General features: G+C 34.4%; 1 protein-coding gene across 1 annotated transcript in view; it reads right to left on the bottom strand.

Moving 5' to 3' along the window:
* The window catches only part of LOC145694612 (beta-keto L-gulonate decarboxylase-like), a 30411-nt gene extending 18571 nt beyond the window's left edge, over positions 1 to 11840 (bottom strand). Inside the window, exons 1-2 of the mRNA XM_081771005.1 lie at positions 11655 to 11840; positions 1056 to 1154 (exon numbers count right to left, since the gene is read on the bottom strand). Coding sequence (XP_081627131.1) covers positions 1056 to 1154; positions 11655 to 11733 — 178 coding nt within the window. The 5' untranslated portion in view covers positions 11734 to 11840. The remainder of the gene's footprint in view (positions 1 to 1055; positions 1155 to 11654) is intronic.
* Between the last annotated feature and the right edge of the window lie 8450 nt (positions 11841 to 20290).

Raw genomic sequence — 20290 nt, 5'->3', positions numbered from 1 at the left:
AAAATCAAAATGTCGAGCAGATATAAGTGAACAGTTAATATTAACTCCCCATAACCGGAGGTCACAAGTTCGAATCCAAAGGTTTTTCCAAATCACACCTTAAGCTGTAACCAACTCTCTTAATAGAAAACCTATGAAACTTTGTTGTTGTTGTTTTCCTTGTACGATGATCATAACGACATTATAAAACTTTAGTAATAAATAAAATAAAATGTATCGTTTTTCAGGTTTTTTTTTTTTTTTTTTTTTTTTTTTTTTTTTTTTTTTTTTTTTAGTGTTCTATGGTATGCTCCGGGAGCTAAATGAAATAAAATTTATAGTTTTACATTCCTCGTGATATCCTTTAGGATAAAGGAGATGGGTAATTGACGAAACTGAATGATTATAATTAATGAAATGACAGTTTGGAAGGAAACGAGAGAACTCCGAGAAAACTTAGGAAATGATGTTATGCACTATAAACGCGCTTAGCCTGGGATGGAATGAGGGACTCCTCGCATTAGAGATAAACGCTGTACTATTGAGCTACCGTATCTCTGACCCCTTTCTGAAGGCAGAAAAAGTGATGAAAGAATTAGTGAAATGCTGCAATAGTAGGAGAAATTGTACAAGCCCATGAATATCCACGAATACGATTATGTCTACCACAGTCCCACATGACTTGGGTTCAGGCCTTTGTCCTTTCAGACCAATAGATCAGAGACGAACACTCTAGATTATTGAGCCACTTGCATGAATCAAAACATGTTGAACAATTGCCACTGATTGAAAAATTCTAATATTCAAAAATTAACTTTCGTAAACCGGTACTTGTTGGATGTCTCTTTGTAAATATTGGAAGAAATTATTAATAGTATCCAGAAATTAGTAGAAAGATAATAAACTAATCTAAGGGAAAATAAACCATCTTAATTTTACTAAATTGACAGTAATAAAAATAGAAATGGATATATAAATACATATGTAAAATAGATATAAACTAAAATCTTTTAACTAGATAAGTCTTTTTATATTCTTTTAAATATATCATTAATAGAATAACTAAAGAGACTTACCAGGACATACTAATGTGAAAGGTGGTTCTCTTAAATCTGGGCAATTAACAACTTGAACTTCAACCTCTGAGAAGTTATTTGTTAATCCTTTGTTTAAAACTGGAAATAGGAAAATTTCTAACAATTAGTAAATAAATATATAATTTAGCAAATAATCCATTTTATATTCTCATTCAATGAAGATAAACATCGAGGAGCTTGAAAGTACAAGTAAATTAAAATATTTATTAGCACACAGAGAATTATAAAACAAAAATATTCCATCAAATAATTTTATACATGCTTTCGTAAATTTAGTTATGATAATGTTATGTGAAAATCACAGAAAAAGGGGAACAAGAAGCAAAACAGAAAAAAAATATTTATGTTGCAAATTTTATTTGCTATGAGATGCATAGAACTTTAAAGTTATTGAAAGAAAGTACAAACGGACATCTAAATCTAAGAATTTCACTAATATGCCTGTTAAAAAATAAATATTTTGCTTAAAATTAAACAATCTTCTCCTGCTTTAATTTATTAATTACCTATGTTTCTGGGCTCAATCCTAGAGCAAATTCGGAGGAAGTTAGTAACAGACCTATTAATAATTAAACTGATGAAGTCAAGCAAAAGAACATTTACTAGGACAATTTCTTGGTTGAGAGAAGATGGTTCTTTAAAATGATGAATACAAGAAGAAGAATATTTTATTTTAAAATTCTTTGTGAATCATTAATAAGTGATTCTTGGTTTGATTTGGAATGGGGGAAGATGGCCAACCACTAAAAAGCAGAGATTTTTCACTCACCTTTAAAACATGTTTACTACTATAAAACATTTTTGTTTTAGATCTTTTGTGTTTTGATATAAATTTTGGTACTATGTTTTTTAAGTTAAAACAGTTTGGTGTCAACCTCAAGTTCCTTTTCGTAACAATTCAAGTATTCAGTCATACCATTTTGATACATGCAATGTCAAACTTACGTTCGTGCAGTTTGTCTTATAACTATTGAACTTTTTCTACAATTTGACACAATTGACTTTGATACAATTTAGAAACATTCACTATCGACATGGATTTATATCCGCGACATAAATACACCTTTTATAGATGTTCATAGAGAAGAATCATAAATGTAACAAAAGCGTAATATTAATCTGACTTTTTTTTTATGTAACAAAATTGAAAAGGAATTATTGCAAATATTAAACTAAAATACAAAATTGTAACAAAAACCTATCACCGACCTAAAGGAGGAAATTGTTTTGAGTGAGCCAGCCCTGTCCACTTTAACTACTCAAAAACTGTTCCCTCAGGTGTAATAGACATTTGATAAATTATTATTCTTTATGGAGTAATAGCACAACACACTGGTTTTCTTGGTAATTTCTCCTTCCCGCCGTGCTGAGTGGTCTCTGTACACTTCGGAAAGGGTTGCGTCAACAATTTGAAGAGGTTGCGGAAATCTAGCAAGATTGTCAAATTCCAGGAATAATACAATCTTTAATGACGCTAATTGAATTAAATTAACTACAAACAAATAATAACAATACAGTTGAGTTCAACATAATTCCGAATGTCTGAAAGTTCTAGTTATATTGACAAAATGTCATTGTTTGCCATAACAGCTGCGCATCTACGCTCGTACACTTATGCCTAGAGTTGTTGTACCTTTTTTAAAAGCAAGAATTTGTTTTAAAAATCCAGCGACGAAACCCACGTTGATTCAACATCTTGAATATCCATTTAGACGGTCCTTTACACAATAAAGCACTTTAAAAGTCTATAGCACTTATTAAAAGTCTAAGATTTCAAACAGCCATTCCTTTGAAACATGTTCACCAAACTACACGTTCTTTCTACGACGAACACTGCTCTTATTCTTTTCTTTTCTCTCGTTGCTAAAATAATAAGATGACTAAATTCAGCCAATCAGAAATTTTCTGCCGTTGCCTAGCAACGGTCTTGCGGTGCGCTTGAATCTCTGTGTGAGTGTATTGTTGAAATTTGAGCACCGCTTGTATACGAGTTGTGCGTTGTATACAGCCGCTATTTGTAACTACAGCCTGTGACAAACATCTTGACATTTCAGCTAAACGAATAAAACGCAAGCTATGGCGCGACGTTGCCAAGTAGTAAAGGGGTGTGGCTATGGCTAAGCAGACAAACTTCAGCGCGATCAGGTGACAGGGGATATACGTGGATGTGTACAAAATAAACGTGGCAATATCGCTGGCCTCTCATTTGCTAGCAGCATTTAAAGGGAACTTGGAGCACCGCCTTCAAATGCCGAGAAGTTTGTCACGCCGTTTAAATCGTTGCAATACCATTTAACATTGATACACATACAAATTCACATTTAAACCAACTTACAAATATAACTCTAAATACTTGAATATATGTGAAATAATATGAGGCAATTTAATAAGTGCAAACTAATTTTAAAAAATGTCACTAAATCCCATTTGTGACAAACCAACAGCGTCAATGTTAAAATTCAACAAGAAGACTGCTTAATTACAGGAACAGAGGAGTAAGTGATGAAGTGTAAATATTGTACAAACATTAATTTCATACATAAAAGTTACTCAATTGACATTTTTAGTGCTCTGAGTCCACAAAAAGTAAATGATGTTTATTCCATTATTTTCCAAGCCCATGAACAAGTTCAAGAAACAACATCAGTGGACACTAACAAGCTACAGAAGTTTAGGAAACAGCTTAGTTGCACCAAAAAAAAAAAAAAAAAAAAAAAAAAAAAGGTGACAGAGTTTACAGAAATGTATCAGGAATATTTGGTGCTCATTTTTCCATTTACAGGTTTTTGATGTAATCAAAATGTAGATTCCGGATAGCATCACATCTGCGCTTAAGGATGATTCCAGGAAGGATCGAAATGTTGTGAGGATAACTTAAACACAAATTAAAGTTAGGGGTACAAGATGATATTTTGAGATTTAAACTATGTACCCAAGAGCAGTTTAGTAATTTTATTATTTTTCTTTATTTTATGTTTTCCCACATTCAAGTAATATTATAGGGGGCGTGGTGGCTCAGTGGTAGAGCGTTCACCTCCGGTGCTTGGGGTCCCTGGTTCGATCCAGTTCGCGCCATAGACTTTGTGGTGGACAAACACCGCGCTCGTGGGTTTTCTCGAGGTTCTCCCGTTTCCTCCCACTTTCTTCATTCCACCATTTCATTCATTTCTCATCATCACCGTCTCCTTTAGCCTAACCGGCATAACCGTGGGACGTAAAACTAAAAAAAATTAATTTCATTTCATTTCATTTTCAAGTAATATTATAAGAAATTATATACTTCTAGTGGTTGATGTTCTTGTTAATGTTACCTATCGGTATTATATGATGTTATTGTAGCAAACGATATTATATCATTATTATCAATATTTTCACAATAAAGTACTTAACGAAACGATTACTTGACCAACTAAAAAGTGACAATCTATATACATAAAAGAGTAAATCCACTGACTCCCTGATCATAGATCTCCAGAGTATTAGGCGTAGAACCTTGAAATTTTGTACAAAATCTATCTTTGCATCTTAGGTTGCAAATAAAACGAGATTTTGAGAAATGCGAATCATAAGGCCCTAAACGCAGTGGCGGCGGTTGGACGTTAAAAGTGGGGGGCAAGACATGATCTGAATATTTGTATATCAATGTTAGTTTTCCTGGTTGCTTCTAACACTTTGTTTGACGAAATGTTGTATAACTATTAGGATACTGTCTTTTTCAGTTAAAATACCGTATATCGTGTTCCATATTTTATTAAGTAAATTGACAAGAGCAACGCAAGTAGATACTAGCCCTTTGTACTCTTAAACAACGAAGGTGTAAAAAGGTTTGATTCCTTGCTCATGAACATCTTAAAATTCTATCTGGAAAATTGTGTGATCAGATTAGGGGACTATTTAATAACAAATTTGCATAACAAATAAATAGAAAAGGTAATATTAATCAAATAATCATAGTAATGAATAATGAGGCTTGTTTTGCAAAAGTTATATTGAAACTGGGAATTAATGAACAACATATATTTTTAATTTCACGCATGCTATTATATGTGTTATTACTCTTAGAAAGACAGTAAATACAAAGTACTACAAGCATATGTTACGACATTTAAAGAAATACTTTTGGAGCTTCCCGAAACATGTTCGTTACCATTAGATACAGTTTTCTTAAAATACATCAAAAGTTAACAATACTTAGAATCACTCCACACTCCAGTTATACAAAATAATCCTAAAACCTGGAATTATGTTGAATTCACTAAATTTAATTATTTATACAAAATTATATGTACACCCCTAAACTCGTATATTACACTGCAAAAGAATGGAAAAGGTAGAAATTATTTCTTATTACTCACTTTTTAATTAATATTCCTTACTGAGCTCCTTCGTGGCTAAACGGTTAGCGTACGCGCCTTGGACGTGGGGGACTGGGGTTCGATTCCCGGCGGGAACTTATGTGGTTCGGATTCCACGTTAATCATAAGTCCACGTCTCATATAGACTCGCTGCTGAACGGGATATTAAACTCAAAAAAATCAAATCAAAATATTCCTTACTATTAGAAAGAAGAAAATACATTATAGGAACTGCCGATTTTTGTGCAATTAAAGAATAACTTATGACTTCTCTTTGCGAAACGTTTTCTCAATTAGTTCCAAAGGGCTGACACGTACATATCGAGCCCTTGTAAGAAGAAATGAAAGTAACTTGAATTGTGGTACTTCAATAGGTTAATATTTGGGCCATTTTTCATGGCAATTAAAACACAATTCCTGTAGCTTTCTTAATTCCACGGGGAGAAAACCAATACGTACTCACGGAACAGTAAATATTTTATGGCACCATTTTTATTCTATGATCCATTAACACATACAAAAACGTTATATTTCCAAATGAAACTATATACATTAATCAACTGCCTCCCTTTGCCTCCCTAATGGCCGCCCATTAGCCTAAAGGTGTAAATGGGAGCATGATTTTTTTCCTGTTCTCCATATCTCTGAAACTATTAATTGTAATATCTTGAAATTTTGTATAAATAATCTCCATGTGCGCAAGGCTGACGATAAAATGGGTGTTACGAAATGAAATCTCTTGGGGAAATTGAGGGTAACTGTTTGCATAATTTAAGTGAAATCAAACTTGCACCAACAAGTACAGGGTGCGGCACGTAAAACCGGCCCGTAAAGTGAACACATAAAATGAAATGTAATGTATTGAATATGATTAACTACAACACATAAATGAAATGCAATGTATTGAATATGACTACTCACCTTCACAGCAGCCTTCACAGCAGGTGCTGAAAGTGTCCTGCGCCCACTTCAACACAAGTGTGAGCACGATTGAGGAGATTCATATATACCCTTGTCAGTTCTTGTGTTGTAATGCTATTGGTGACATCCTGGATCCTGGTCTTGAGTTCTTCAATTGTGTGTGGATTTGTTTCGTATACTCTTCCCTTTAACAGTCCCCATAAGTAAAAGTCACACGTGGACAAGTCTGGTGACCGAGGAGACCACAAGCCTTTGCCATGAACAGAAATGCACCCTCTTCTGCAGGTCAGGCTCCTTCAATTCTTGCACAACACTTATCCGGTACGGTTTTAACTTCAGTCCCCTTAAAACACGTCTGCAACTTCTCTCACTCGCATGAACCTGTTGACTCAATCTCCTGGTTGACTTTCGAGGACTTCTTGTCATTATCTCCTCCACCTGCATCTTTAATTCAGGTGTGCAGACAGATGGTCGTCTGTTCCTGGGAGCATTTTGAACCGATCCTGTACGCCGCCATTTTTCAATCAATTCCTGAATGGTGCTTTTTGTTGGCATAGAACGTCCTGGAAATTTCTCCCGAAACAAATTCTTTGTTTTCACAAAAGATCCAGTGAGAATGAACCCTTCAACAATGGCAACACGCTCGAGTATCGAATACGGCATTATCACACACTGACACTCACCCGGCTTAACACAACGAGGCCTTTTCCTCAACTGGTTTCGACAAGTTTCACTGGCTGCGGCTGCACGTGACTGCTGCAGGTCACGTAAGTCGACCCGACCTCGACACGCCATCTCTTGGTAGGAAGGTAGATTATTTAAGTGTTGCCAAAAACACAATATACCAGAATATTACGACGGGCCGGTTTTACGTGCCGCACCCTGTACTTTGAAACAAGAAAAAAGACGTAGGAAACCGGTTCGATTCCCGGCGTAAGTTCATGTCCAAATTTCACATTAAGCTATAGGTTTACATTTGATATGGCCTTGCTGCTGAAATAGACGCTAAACTTTTAAAAAAGTCAAATTCAAAATCAAACTAGAAAGAAAATTGTATGGATCATTTAAAGTATTTTCCGTAAACTTCATTCTTCCCACGCGAAGAATGGATATTCTGCTAATATCTAATATAATATGATTTTTCTATGACGTTTCTCTGTTTCGATTATTAACTTTTGAAAATCAATTAAATTCGTAATTGAATAGTGGACATTCAATGCCACAGTCAGCAGTAAACCTAATAGTAGCTTTCTTTTTTTGTAAGGGAGAAAGTGAGTCATCGTATCTTACGTACCATTTATGATATAATTTACAGAGGAACAGAAAAAATAAGGAGAACCAAGCCTTTCTTCTTGCAGATCAGTGGTCATTCTCTGAAAGTGGTGAAATGTGTTCACAGTTGATTAGATATTGTTTCATAAATTTAAATTGCTCATTGTAACTTATATGCGAATTTTCCTTAAAATGATCTCCTGAAAATACTAGTAAAATTTGTTACTTGTTATCTGGAAATACGATGTATAATGATTGCGGAAAATTGACTTGTTTAATTACAAATAACATAATTGTGCTTAATATTACAGGTGATCTTAGAATATGGACATTCAACAGGCGACTCAATAACGAACATCCTGCAGCTCGCGGGACTGTGAGCATTAACAGCTTGTTCCATGATGAATAACAAATGAGTTTGGTTCCAGAATGTGAATTTCCGGATCTAAAGTTAAAACCGTAAGCAGTGGATGTAAAACTTCTGATTTTAACACAGGTATAAAGATAGAAAGGGAACTTACTCTTGGGATTCTGTAATTGATTTTAAAAAAATCTCATTATCTCTTACTATTTTTGCTGTAGGGAAACCAATAATGAAACCGGATGTGGTAAATTTCTAACACTTTCAGTTTGAATAGAGGGATAAAAGACGATATGAAATGAATTCTTGGGATGCTGAATCCATGTACAAGAAAAGGTACAGACTACAACTCTAAATTTACTCGTTCCTATTTCTTAAATTAAGTAACGCCAAGGTGCAGTTGTTACTGAAAGATTTATTTATGAAAAATGATCAAAAAATTATATTATTATTATTATTATTATTTTTAAACTTCAACCTAAGAAATCTTTCAGTTTAACGTCCCATTATTGTGCCTGTTAGGCTAAGGGAAAAGGATGATTTAGGCAAGTGAATGATTATGGAAAAAAAGTGATGGAATTAGAATGTGGGAGGAAACGGGAGTACCCTGAGAAAATCCACAGACAAGATGTTGTCCACCACAAACTTACTTGGCTGGGGATCGAGCGAGAGATCCCACGTACTAGAGGTAAGCACTCTACCACTGATCCCCCTTCAACCTAAGAAAATTGAACCCCAAGAAGAAACTCTCTCTCATGAAGAAATTTTTCATGAGTTTTGATTTATAACATATCTTAGAATTGTAATAGAACATTTGCCTATGAAATATGAACAAAATCACCTGAACAGTTTTAGAGCAATTACAAAACTCCCAAGCGTATACTAATTATCAGGAACAGATTCAGGACCGACTTCTGGGAGGGGGGACGCTGGGTTGTCATACTGCTACTTTTAAGGACTCCAAACTTTGGGATGGGTTTTATTTATATATATAAAATAAGAAAGTTTCCTCTTCTGGAAGGGGGACAATCGCCCCGATCTCCCCCTGGATCCGCCCCTGCTAATTATTGTGGATTTTAATGAGAAGAAACTTATTCCATATTATAATGTTATTAATGAAATATTTATTTATGAACATGAACAAAACTGCCTGCGCCATTTTTAAGAAAATCACAAAAAAGCTCACCTTTAGAAGTAAACTACTATTTCCAGATTTTTCATTAGAACTGAGTTCGCCATGTGATATAGTCGATAATGAAACGAAATGTGAATAAAATCGTCTGTGTCGATTTATTTTATTAAAAAATCTTCCAGAAAAAAAATCTCACCGCCAGGAATAAACTACCCCTTGTGAATGTTTTCATGAAAAATAACTTTTGATATATTGTAGATTTGATAATGAAATAAGTACTTATGAAATATGAACAAATTTTACTGAGTCATTTTTGAGAAAATCATTAAAAAAATCACCCTGAAGAGCAAACTATCCCTTGTGGAGTTTTCAGAATAATTCAGTTATGCAATGTTATAGAGTTGTTGATAAAGCACTTAATTATGAAACATATATAAAATATCGTCTGAGAAACTTTTGAGAAAATCATTCGAAAACAACTACTAGAGTAAACTACCTTCTTATGGATTTTTCCCCAGAAAAGTAGCCGTATAACTTATTATAGGGTTATTAATGGAACATTGATTTAAGAATACAAATAAAATCGTTAGAGCCATTTTCTAGAAGTTTGCAATTATTGATTTTCACCCTCTAAGAAACTATCCCTATTTTTAGAAGTAGAAGAAAATTAAAATAAATGAATAAATAAACTCTTCTAGAGAATCTTCTATAAACTTTAAGTTTAAAATTTGGTTCGGATACGTTGAATGGTATGATTTCAAGTGAAGTAGAAGAACAGACGAACGGACAAACGGGCAGAAATCCAAAACCAACTTTTTTTTTAAGCATCATATTGTCGTTCCGTAAGATTTCCCATATTTAAGCACAGCATACTTTTAAAGTCGAGAACAGGACATAATTTATAAGAATGGCTTGATCACCTGTACATGTATTTTATGTCAGAGTATCTTAAAAAGTAGACCAACTGGACAGTTGTGATCTGAAAAACTTTTAGAGATCTTAATAAAGCCTGCTCACAACAAAAAATGGATAACCTTGGCTGAAATCTACAATTTCAACATACAATATGCAGAAATCATTGTACAGAAAACATTCAAGCAGACATATGTAAACTAAGAGTACAAGGGTATAATATTTAAATTTAGTCGATTATTATGCGTTTACTGCTATATGAATAATATACCATATGATGAAATAAGTTGCTGTCTGAATTAGTTAAAGGACAATGATTAAAAATTAATATTTGGTTTCTTTGAATGAAATGAGCACTCCTTGCGATGTTACCATCTATCTATATGATTCCCAAACTAGGAACTTTCCAGCACAGTCATGTTTCAGAAAATAGAACACATTTTCGTATTGGTTAGTAAATGGCTTCACTTAAATAAATCGATTCGCTTGCCCTTCAGGCATTTTTCTTTCTTTTTTCCTTTCAGCTTAACATCCCACGATTTTGTCCTTTAGGCTAAGGGAGACGATGACTAAGGAAAGTGAATGATGATAGAAGAATTGGTGAACGAAAATGTGGGAGGAAATGGGAGTAACCGAAGAAAACCCACGGACACGATGTTGCCCACCACAAACTTACTTGGCCGGGGATCAAACCAGGGACTCAACGCACCAGAAGTAAGCGCTCTACCACTGAGCCACCGTGCTCCTATTCAAACATTTATCGTCACATGAGTAATGTGTGTGATTATATTTATGCAGCATGACACAAATTTCGAATGGTATAAGAAATTTAAGACGTGAAAGTAGTCCACAGAGGATTCTCACTGTTCGAGCAGGTCGGAAGTATAAAGCAATGACTGTAAGGACATTTGTAGAAAACGAATTCCAGACGAGTATTACATAACGCAGGATCCCAGCATCAGTTCTAGATCCATTTCCATAATCTCCGAATAAAACAGCTACCACATGAATCGACTATAATTTAATCCGGTACTCTGGTACTAGCGATAAACCTAACAACAACCAAAGGCTTGATAAGATGAGAGGTGCGTATCGTTTTGCATGTACTAGATCCTACGTCGTCAAGTAGGCCACAAACACTCTTTTGCAAATTCCAATGTGATATTCTTACACATCCTTCATACAGCCTTGATCTTGTGCCATGCGATTTTCACAACTTCAGTCAATTGAAGAAATGTTTGGTAGGAAGGAAATTCAACAAAAATGAGAAAATTTAGGTTACTGTAGACAACAAGTTTCTACAGTAACATCCATCATAATCCATGTGATATTTATCATGTGCTCATGGCACTTTAGGATACGCGTTATTGTAATCGAAAGTTCATGCAAACAAAGGACAATTTTCGTAATTGAAATCTTTTTGACAACCTGTATATTTCATATTATAAATAAACATTGTAATAAGCTGTGAGTACATTTGTTATTTGAACAACCCTTCACCCTCTGAATCTGTCAATAAACAAATAAACATAAGGATAAAAACATAAGGTATAAAATGTAAGGTTAAAAATAAAATTAAAGAAGTAGTATTAATATTCGTAAAGTACATTAAAACTTAAAATTACCTTCTGCTACTTCTTCCAAGGGTGGACTATATAACTCTTTCTTCTTTACTGGTATGTCACTTGCTTTCAAGGTAGTCATTGTTAACACTATTACACAAAATATAGGAACACAAACATAAATTGGAAAGAGAAGTAATAAAAGTACTCCATACGTTAACACACATTTACATTTTATTTGTTTTTAGTTGCTGATAATTTCATTTCTTGGCTCGTTGCCATATAGTAGCTGATAATTACTCCTCTCTCTCTCTCTCGTGGAAAATTTTGAGATTTCTAAAACAATGATATGCACAATTTGCTCATAAACACAAAACAATTACGTATTGTTTGACTAAAATATATCATGCAATTAGTAGATACGTGTTCCTATATAAATCTAATACTTAGCATGTTTCACTCTAGTGACTTCCACAAGGTCTCGGTTCGATTTCCAGTAGAAGAGCATGTTAATACATTAGGGTGGTTCGGATTACATTTTAAACTAAGTTCACGTTTCATACAGTTTCAGTGCCGAAAGGAGACCTTATACTTAAAAAAAAAGCATTTTTTTTTAAAACAAAGAACGTGGGTTTAAGGACGCGGGAGTACATCATCATCATTCAGGGCGCAAAATTTCAAAGCCAGACGCACTCGCCAATCCAAAAATGATGGTCGCCAGTATCTCTCATGTGCAAATTATGAGAGGTACCTCCCCCCTCCCACACAGCCTTTGGTTTGACAAATAGATTACATCAGGGCATAAAATTTCAAAACCAGACAACTAGATTCAGGATAATCTATTTTGAATTGGACAATTCATATACATGTTAAAAAATATATTACCTTAAGACTTCACGTTTGGGCAATGCTCTCTCTCTGCACTGAAGTACCAGTTGTCGATTGCAGTGATAACGGTATCCCATAAAAATATCTATTTTTAAAATATTTTATGTATTTACTTATTTTATCTATTAATTAATTAATTTATTTATTTATCACTGACATCGTGACGTGATTGGTTGATCTATTCCAGACACTGGACTGTCCCCCAGCTGTTCTACCTTCAAACAGCAGGTTGACACGCCGGGAGGCATACCATTTCGATTGAGGGTGGGAAAGGAATTATGAATTACAACGTTATGAAGACTTCACTTTCCATGTCCGTTGTGAAGACTTCACATTCCGTGTTTTCTCTCACTCAGTGACAATTATTTTCGTGCGAAACAGACACTACACAGCCCTGTGAGTTTAGGCAGAAACCATTCCTACTGAACACTGGTCGCCAGCTAATGGCGACCTGGCGACCGGAAATTTTGCGCCCTGATGTCATCATCATGTATTATACACCTTAGGTATTCTACCGTTATTGACAGGACACTTGCCGCAACCGAGAAGCTTTCATGGTCCACGGTCTTCCGCTAACCTCTTCGTCTTCATGTATGATTTTACTGTTTTGATATCGTCCACTAAATGCAGTCTCCTTCGCCCCCTCCCTCTCTTTTCTGCCACCCTACCCTCTAGCACGTCCCTCATGATACAGTTTCCTCTTAGCTAATGTCCGAACCAGTTTCTCTTTCTCTTCTTAATAATATATAAATTTGTTCTTTTCTCCTCGACCATTTCTAACACACTTCCATTCGTTTTCCGCTCGACTCAGCTAATTCTCTCCATTATTTTCCATATTCACCTTTCAAAAACATCCAGTCGTTTTTCATCATTTGTGCTTAATGTTCATACAGTACGTACAATTCGTGCAGTAATACAGTACAATACTTCACACGAAGCATTTTATGAGTCTTTTTCTCAACTCTTTATTCAACGTCCCACAAAATAGACTTTTCTTCCTCCTAAAGGCTTCTTTCGCCATTCCTATCCTTGTTTTCATATTTCATGTTCACATTTCATATCATCACTAATAATACTACCTAGGAATAGAAAACTTGTCACCTGTTCTATTTTCTCCCTTCCTTCTTTTACATTTGACAATGACCACTTCGTTACAAACACCATAACTTTTGTCGTTGTAACATTTATTCTCATCCCATATTCTTCACAGCCCTTCCTCAAGTTTTCTAACATGTTAATTATTATTATTATTATTATTATTTTTTTTTTCAGATTTCGCAACAAGCGCCATATCATCTGGAAACCGTACACACCTAATCATTCTACCTCCTACTCTGCCGTGTCGTGACAAAACGCTGTAACTTTCGCGAAGCAGTTTTGCGAAAAAGAGCCGTAAAGTTTTCATCCGAAAATGTGATCTGTATCGTGTAGAACCAGTGTAACAAGGCAATAATGGTCAACCAATCAATTTTCACCAAATTTAACCACACAACATGCATTTACGTAACATTACATGTAACCACGTGTTTCCAAAGTCAAGATACACTGGTTCTACATGATACAGATCACATTTTCGGGTGAAAACTTTACGGCTCTTTTTCGCAAAACTGCTCCGCGAAAGTTACAGCGTTTTGTCACGACACGGCAGTACTGAAATGCAGTTTCCATTTTGTAGGCTCTTTTTCACTATTTCTTCTAAATAGATACTAAATATTTAAAATATCGAGATTGAAGTATTGTGTGCGGAAAAAAAAAAGTTGTCGGCTACAGAAAAATTTTGGGGAGATCTATACTTGAAAAATGTTGATACCACAGAGCGAAAGAGTTTTCTCGTTTTGGTGCTACTGGTGCTAGAATGTACTGAGATTGCTGCTTATTGGCTGCCAGCGTTAATCCATTCACCTTGTTGCTAGTGGCTCCACGTAAACGGTCGCGGTCGTATGGTCTAGCTTCATCCTGAATACAAATAAATAAGAGGGGAGGTGTACACTTAAAAGGAAACTTTAAAAACACTTGGCGTAAGAACCCTTTGTAAGCCTGAGCCGCTCCAACGCCATCTGTTAGCGACCGGATGAACTACGTCCAAGTGGTCAGTACGCTGCGTCGCCCTGTTTCTAACCGGCGTATCAGGAACTTTCTAGACCTAGTGGACGTCGTCTTCTTATTTACGTGAATCCCCAGTTTGCCTCAGGACACTGGGTCGACGTCCAAAATTGGGATGCACTAACCGGGAATCGAATCCGGGACCACGCACACTTGAGTCCAACGCTCTAACCACTACACTATGGTGTCCTTAAAATACATAAGAACGTAAAATACCTAAATACGAACCTGCCTATGTCCCTAAGCTTTGTTGGTGATACAGTAGTACAGCACTCACCTTTGGTACATGGGGAACCTGGTTCGAACACAATCCATATTTGTAGTAGACAACATCTTGTCTGTGGGTTTTCTTCCGTTTACTTCCACATTATCATTCCACTCACATTATATTATTTCATAACCATTCACTTTCATTAATTACCCATCATATTCAGCCTAAAGGATATTACATAAACTAAAGATGTTATTGCATTCCCTAAGATGTTTTCTTCAAATAATTTCAGTTTTGCAGCTTCTTTATTGATATGCTGTGGGCAACTTAGGTGACCAAATGTCATAGCAGCGAATCACCTTAGAAACAAAGTGAAATCACCATTCACCACTTTTAGTCATACAAGTGTATGCTAATTAGCGCTTTTAGTTTCAGCATTATACCTTCAAAACTTCTTAGGAGTTGTTATGAAAAATCGTCTCGACTTAGTTTTCCTAATAACCTCCTGCAAAATAAATACGGTCAATTGAAATATGGTTAAATAAATACGTCTGGAAGTGAACAAATTCATAATCTCTTTCCAACCCCCTTAGGGTTGATATTTTAAAAAATAATCTTTCTGCAGTCACGTAGGACTGCAGAAACAAACAGTTTTTTTTTTTTTCATTCTGTAAATACTATGATCAGCTAATAATATTTTGCATTCATATGGATAACAGTCGTTCTTCAATTAGAACTCGTACACAAGGAACGCATGTTAAATCTTATCTGACTTATTGTTTGTGTTCCAGGTTTCCAAATCAGAATAATTTTAACTGCTTGTTAAGTTTTATATTATATAGTAATATCTTTTTTTAGAACTGGAAACACTGTTTTTAGTTTTTGTCCCCTGTTAGTAAATTTTATAACTAAATAATCTGGCACTGTCATAGAATAATATATGACTCATTAAGTGATAATATCCTACTTATATAACTACAAATTATAAACAATATTATTATTTCTTTTAATTTATGGAGCTGTTTGCAGTAGGGTATCAATTCTTATCGAAATTTAATCCAGTTCTTGTCAATGTTTAGTTTCGGATTTTTCTTTATGCTAATGTAGAATGATTCAGACATGTGTCTCTCTAATTATGAAGCTGATTTAACGCAAAATATGTATGTCGTTTATACAATATTTGTGCCAAAATATATTCTTAGATAAACTTGATATAGCTGAGTTTTCTTTGGAATCTCTGATGTGCTCCCTGATTTTGATTTTGATATTACGTTTAGTCATCCCAGTATAAGTGGCATCCCACTCACGTTTTATTTCATACAATCCAGAATAAGATTCCTGGCCTACAAAATATTATTTAAAACCAGTCAAATTCTTTTCCGTAATAATAGGATGTTTGACACTTGGTTTTACTTGAACTTTTGGACTATTTCTTTAGTTCATATGACAATCGGGAAATCGATCTCACTCCCTCTATTATCTCTATTTGATATAGGAAAGTAGGAAAAGTTTTTAACTGGTTTTAAACAGTACTTTGTAGGCCAAGAATCTCACTCTGAAGTGTATGAAATAAAATTTGAATGCGATCCACTCATCCTGGCATGACGAAACGTAACCCAGAATTAAAAAAACATATCATAAACATAAAAACCAGAATTAAAAAATATCATAAGTTCCAAAGAGGAAAACGGAGAAATATCAGGCGTATCTAAACATACTTTGGATTATGTTCTTAGTTTATTTGACAATTTGGGAAATGGATCTCATTTCTCCTATTTCATGTTGTGAGATGAAAATAGTCCGAAAGTACAACTTAAAACCAAGTTTCAAACTTCCTGTTCATACAGAAAAAAAATTTTAAAACTGATTTTAAAAATTTTGTAAGCCAAGAATCTTATACTGAAGAATATGAAATAAATATGAAATAATATATATGAGTACGATACCAGTTATACTGGCATGATTAAAAGGATTATAAAAACCAGAATTAAGAAATATATCAGGAATACCAAAGACGAAAATGCAACGATTAGGGTTTATATAAGAATTTATCTTGCCATAAACAAGCATAATGGACATGCATATTTTACATACATTAGCTTCATAAATATACAGAAACATACTTAAGTCTTTCTTTGGATTAAAAATCTGAAACTTAATACTAACAAAGGAAATTTGGATAAGCATTACGATACTGTTGTGAAGAGCTTCATTCAGACGGTGCCTCTTCGCTGAGTCGAGTTTTCCCCTACCTAATAATATTAGAACTTTTTTGAGTAATTTCTCAGTAAGCAATGAACAAATCTTTACAAATATTCGCACGGAGTCAGTTTGATAATAAAGGATTGGACTCACGGACTTATAATTTTACTACAAGCCTTCAATTAAGTTATTCATTTCCCCAATATGTTCCCCAATATATTTCCACATTTCCCCAGTTTCATTCAATATGTTAAAACTTGCAACAGCACATTGACAACATTTCGTTCTCTTTTTCTCTCATAGCAGGTTGCAGTGAGTAGCTTGTACCTTTATTTACAGCTAAGGAATGACTCTTTTCAACCGTGACATATTTATGACATTTTTATGAGGCTGCTTTAGAGGGTTTGGACTTTAAAGTGTGTGTTCGCTTTCTTTGCTGAAAGCATAAAAATTCGAGAAAAACTTCGTTCTGCTTTCGTATAACTTTTTTTTCGTCATGTACTCATATATACCTAGGTACCTTTGTAAGAAATCAGAAATAGAAACAAACTGTCTTTATTTGAATAAAGATATTTCTAGTGTAGATGAACGTGAACGTAACTTTATTAATATAACTTCTTCTTTCTCAAAACATGAATATACATAAATTTCTTGATCCGCAGAATTGTCTGCTTTTCTCTTGACTATATGGTTAGCGTATGCCTCCTCGGCGCGGGAATCCCGGGTTCGATTTCCTGCGAGAGTTCATGTGGTTCGGATCTCACGTTAAACTGTAGGTCCACTTTCGTAGAGGTTTGGTGCTGAAATGGACGATAAACATTAATCCAACAAGAACAATTCAAGAAATAGTCTGCTAATATCGTTGTAACTTAGTCATTATAACTGATAGCAGGAACACAAGGAAACCTGCTATCAGTTAAATCAGTTAGTTAGTTTTAAATCGAACACAATAACATAATACAATGTCAATATACAGCGTGGACACAAAGTCATGACCTAAAACAAGTATTTCTCCACATATTGAGGAAGGCGACTTTGTACCACCCGATATATTGTAGTTTACATTTATTTTTATAAACTGTTTAGCTAATACTTCTCCTTATATGAACAAATCACACATTCCCTCCAGTTTACCGTGATTTTGAGGTTTTTTTCAAATTCTAGGCTCACTCTTTACTTGGGAAAAAGCTGTAAACAACATTTGCACTTCTTTGAAGTCCTTTGTTTCTAATTGATAGTTTTGAATAATTGACATTCATTTTATTTGGTGTTACAAGATGAATATCAAGGAAGAAAGTATAGAAGAAAACAGAAGTCGAAATATTCTATTTTTCCAGTCAGGGGATTCCGCCAATTTAGACGCCTTTAGACGTACTGGAAAGAGAAAAGAGTTTGAATCCAGTCGGTAAGTATTTTAAATAAAAAAAAAAATTAAAAAAAAAATATGTGTGCAGTCTAAATTCTATAAACTAGGGGTAATCAACCCTCAATATTAGGGATGCATGTCGAGTCGAGAAAATGTCTTGTCTCGATATGATACAAAAATAAAATAGATAAAATACATAATAAATATTTTGTGAGAAATCAGCAACATTCTGATCAACATGCAACAAGTCTCACAACTTACTACGAAAGAACTGACAATCGTACACGAGAAGAACGATGAACGGAGAGTTGACGAGGAAATGTTTTTTTTCTATCTTTTCGGGTAGTTCGGTTTTGAGTTTTTTTTTTCTTTTGGAATTTTATTTTTTAATTACTTCTCCCTTTAGACTAGAATCCCTCTTGGATATTTCTTTACTCACTCAGGAAGTTTACATTTTTTTTTTTATTTGACTTAGATGAGATTCGTAAGTTGTGAGCAGAGTTTGATTATTTTTTCGCATTTTTTAAATTACTTTCTTTTTCTTATGGAACATGTATGTTTACAGGCGTTTGTAGTTTGATCTTACAATGCATAGCATAATATTACTGAAAATTAGTTTTCATGGGTATATTGTACATACTATAATTACAGTATAGTTTGTTATAATCTGTTTTTCTCTCTTTCTTCTCCTCTTCTTCTTCTTTACTTAAAAATTTCATTACAAACCAAACAAATTCTTTACAAATGATGCATAAAATGAAAATTGTGTAATAATTTTCTTTCTGATATACTCATTACATAAAAAGCAAACTTGAAAAGGTTGTTTTATTTCATTTACTAGTGTTAGTTATAATCAATTTTTTAAGTAAAATCAATGTAATTCTCAGGGATGTTATTTGGGGGAAAGCAGGGGTGCAATTCTCCCCTAAGTTTGAGCATATATTTTAATCAATTGTATACTAATGTACTAATAAAAAATTTGAAACTATTGTCCCTGCCGCCATTTCTTCCATTATTGCTAGCTCCACTGTAAAACATTTTGCATCTATCTCCAACTCTTTCGCTTTCTCTCCCTTTTATCTTGTTTCCTATACACATAGGATATCCATCTTCCTTTTCTTCATCATTTCTGCCTACTCCTTGCCCTTTCTAGGCATTGTTCCAACATTGATCGTGCCCACTCTTATCCCAGTCCTCAACTTAATTCATGTCTGTGCCCATGCTTCTGTTTGGACTTATTTCTTTAGACACGATCGTCCATCCCGCAGTGGCCCTAAATTGTTTTTCACAGCTGTAAAGCGATGTGGTTGTGAATGGCTTGGATTCCTATCCTTTAACCATGATTCACTTTGCGAACTTATTATATTTATTTTGACGTAATTTTTACGGCCGCATGTCCTTGCTGATGCCAGCTCTCACCATTTATCCAGGCTTGGGACCAGCATTTTTGTGATTGGATTGTCATTCCGACCAGTCTCGGACAGGAGGGTATAGGGGTCCGGCAGGAGCCTCACTTGGATTCCTGCCCTCCTGTCTTGGCCAGTCCGAGCCTGATTCCGACGACTGGTTTAAAGACAAAAGAACAACTTATATATACATTAAATCAAAACTATACTTTCATTAAAAGAATGTTTTTCAGATTTCTACAAAACTATGCAATAAGTTGCCAGCATACCTAAAAGAAATTCAAAAAGGAATTCTTTGGGATATAAGGCAAGATGTAACAATGCACCAAAGAGCACAGTTTAGTAACTAAAGTTCTTTTAAGATTATGTCTAATGAAAGATACTACGATGTTAAAAAATGTTTAAGTTATGTTAAGCAAAATTAATATAACATTAATGGTATTAAAATATCTTAACTTTTGTCTTTACATGAGAAACCCTATATACTTCTTTCTGACCGACTATGTACTAAAATGAATGAATA

This window comes from Thermobia domestica, chromosome 9, assembly GCF_964235325.1.
Source record: "Thermobia domestica chromosome 9, izTheDome1.hap1.1, whole genome shotgun sequence".
NCBI classification, from domain to species: domain Eukaryota; kingdom Metazoa; phylum Arthropoda; class Insecta; order Zygentoma; family Lepismatidae; genus Thermobia; species Thermobia domestica.
This window is presented reverse-complemented; position numbering and strand designations above follow the sequence as displayed.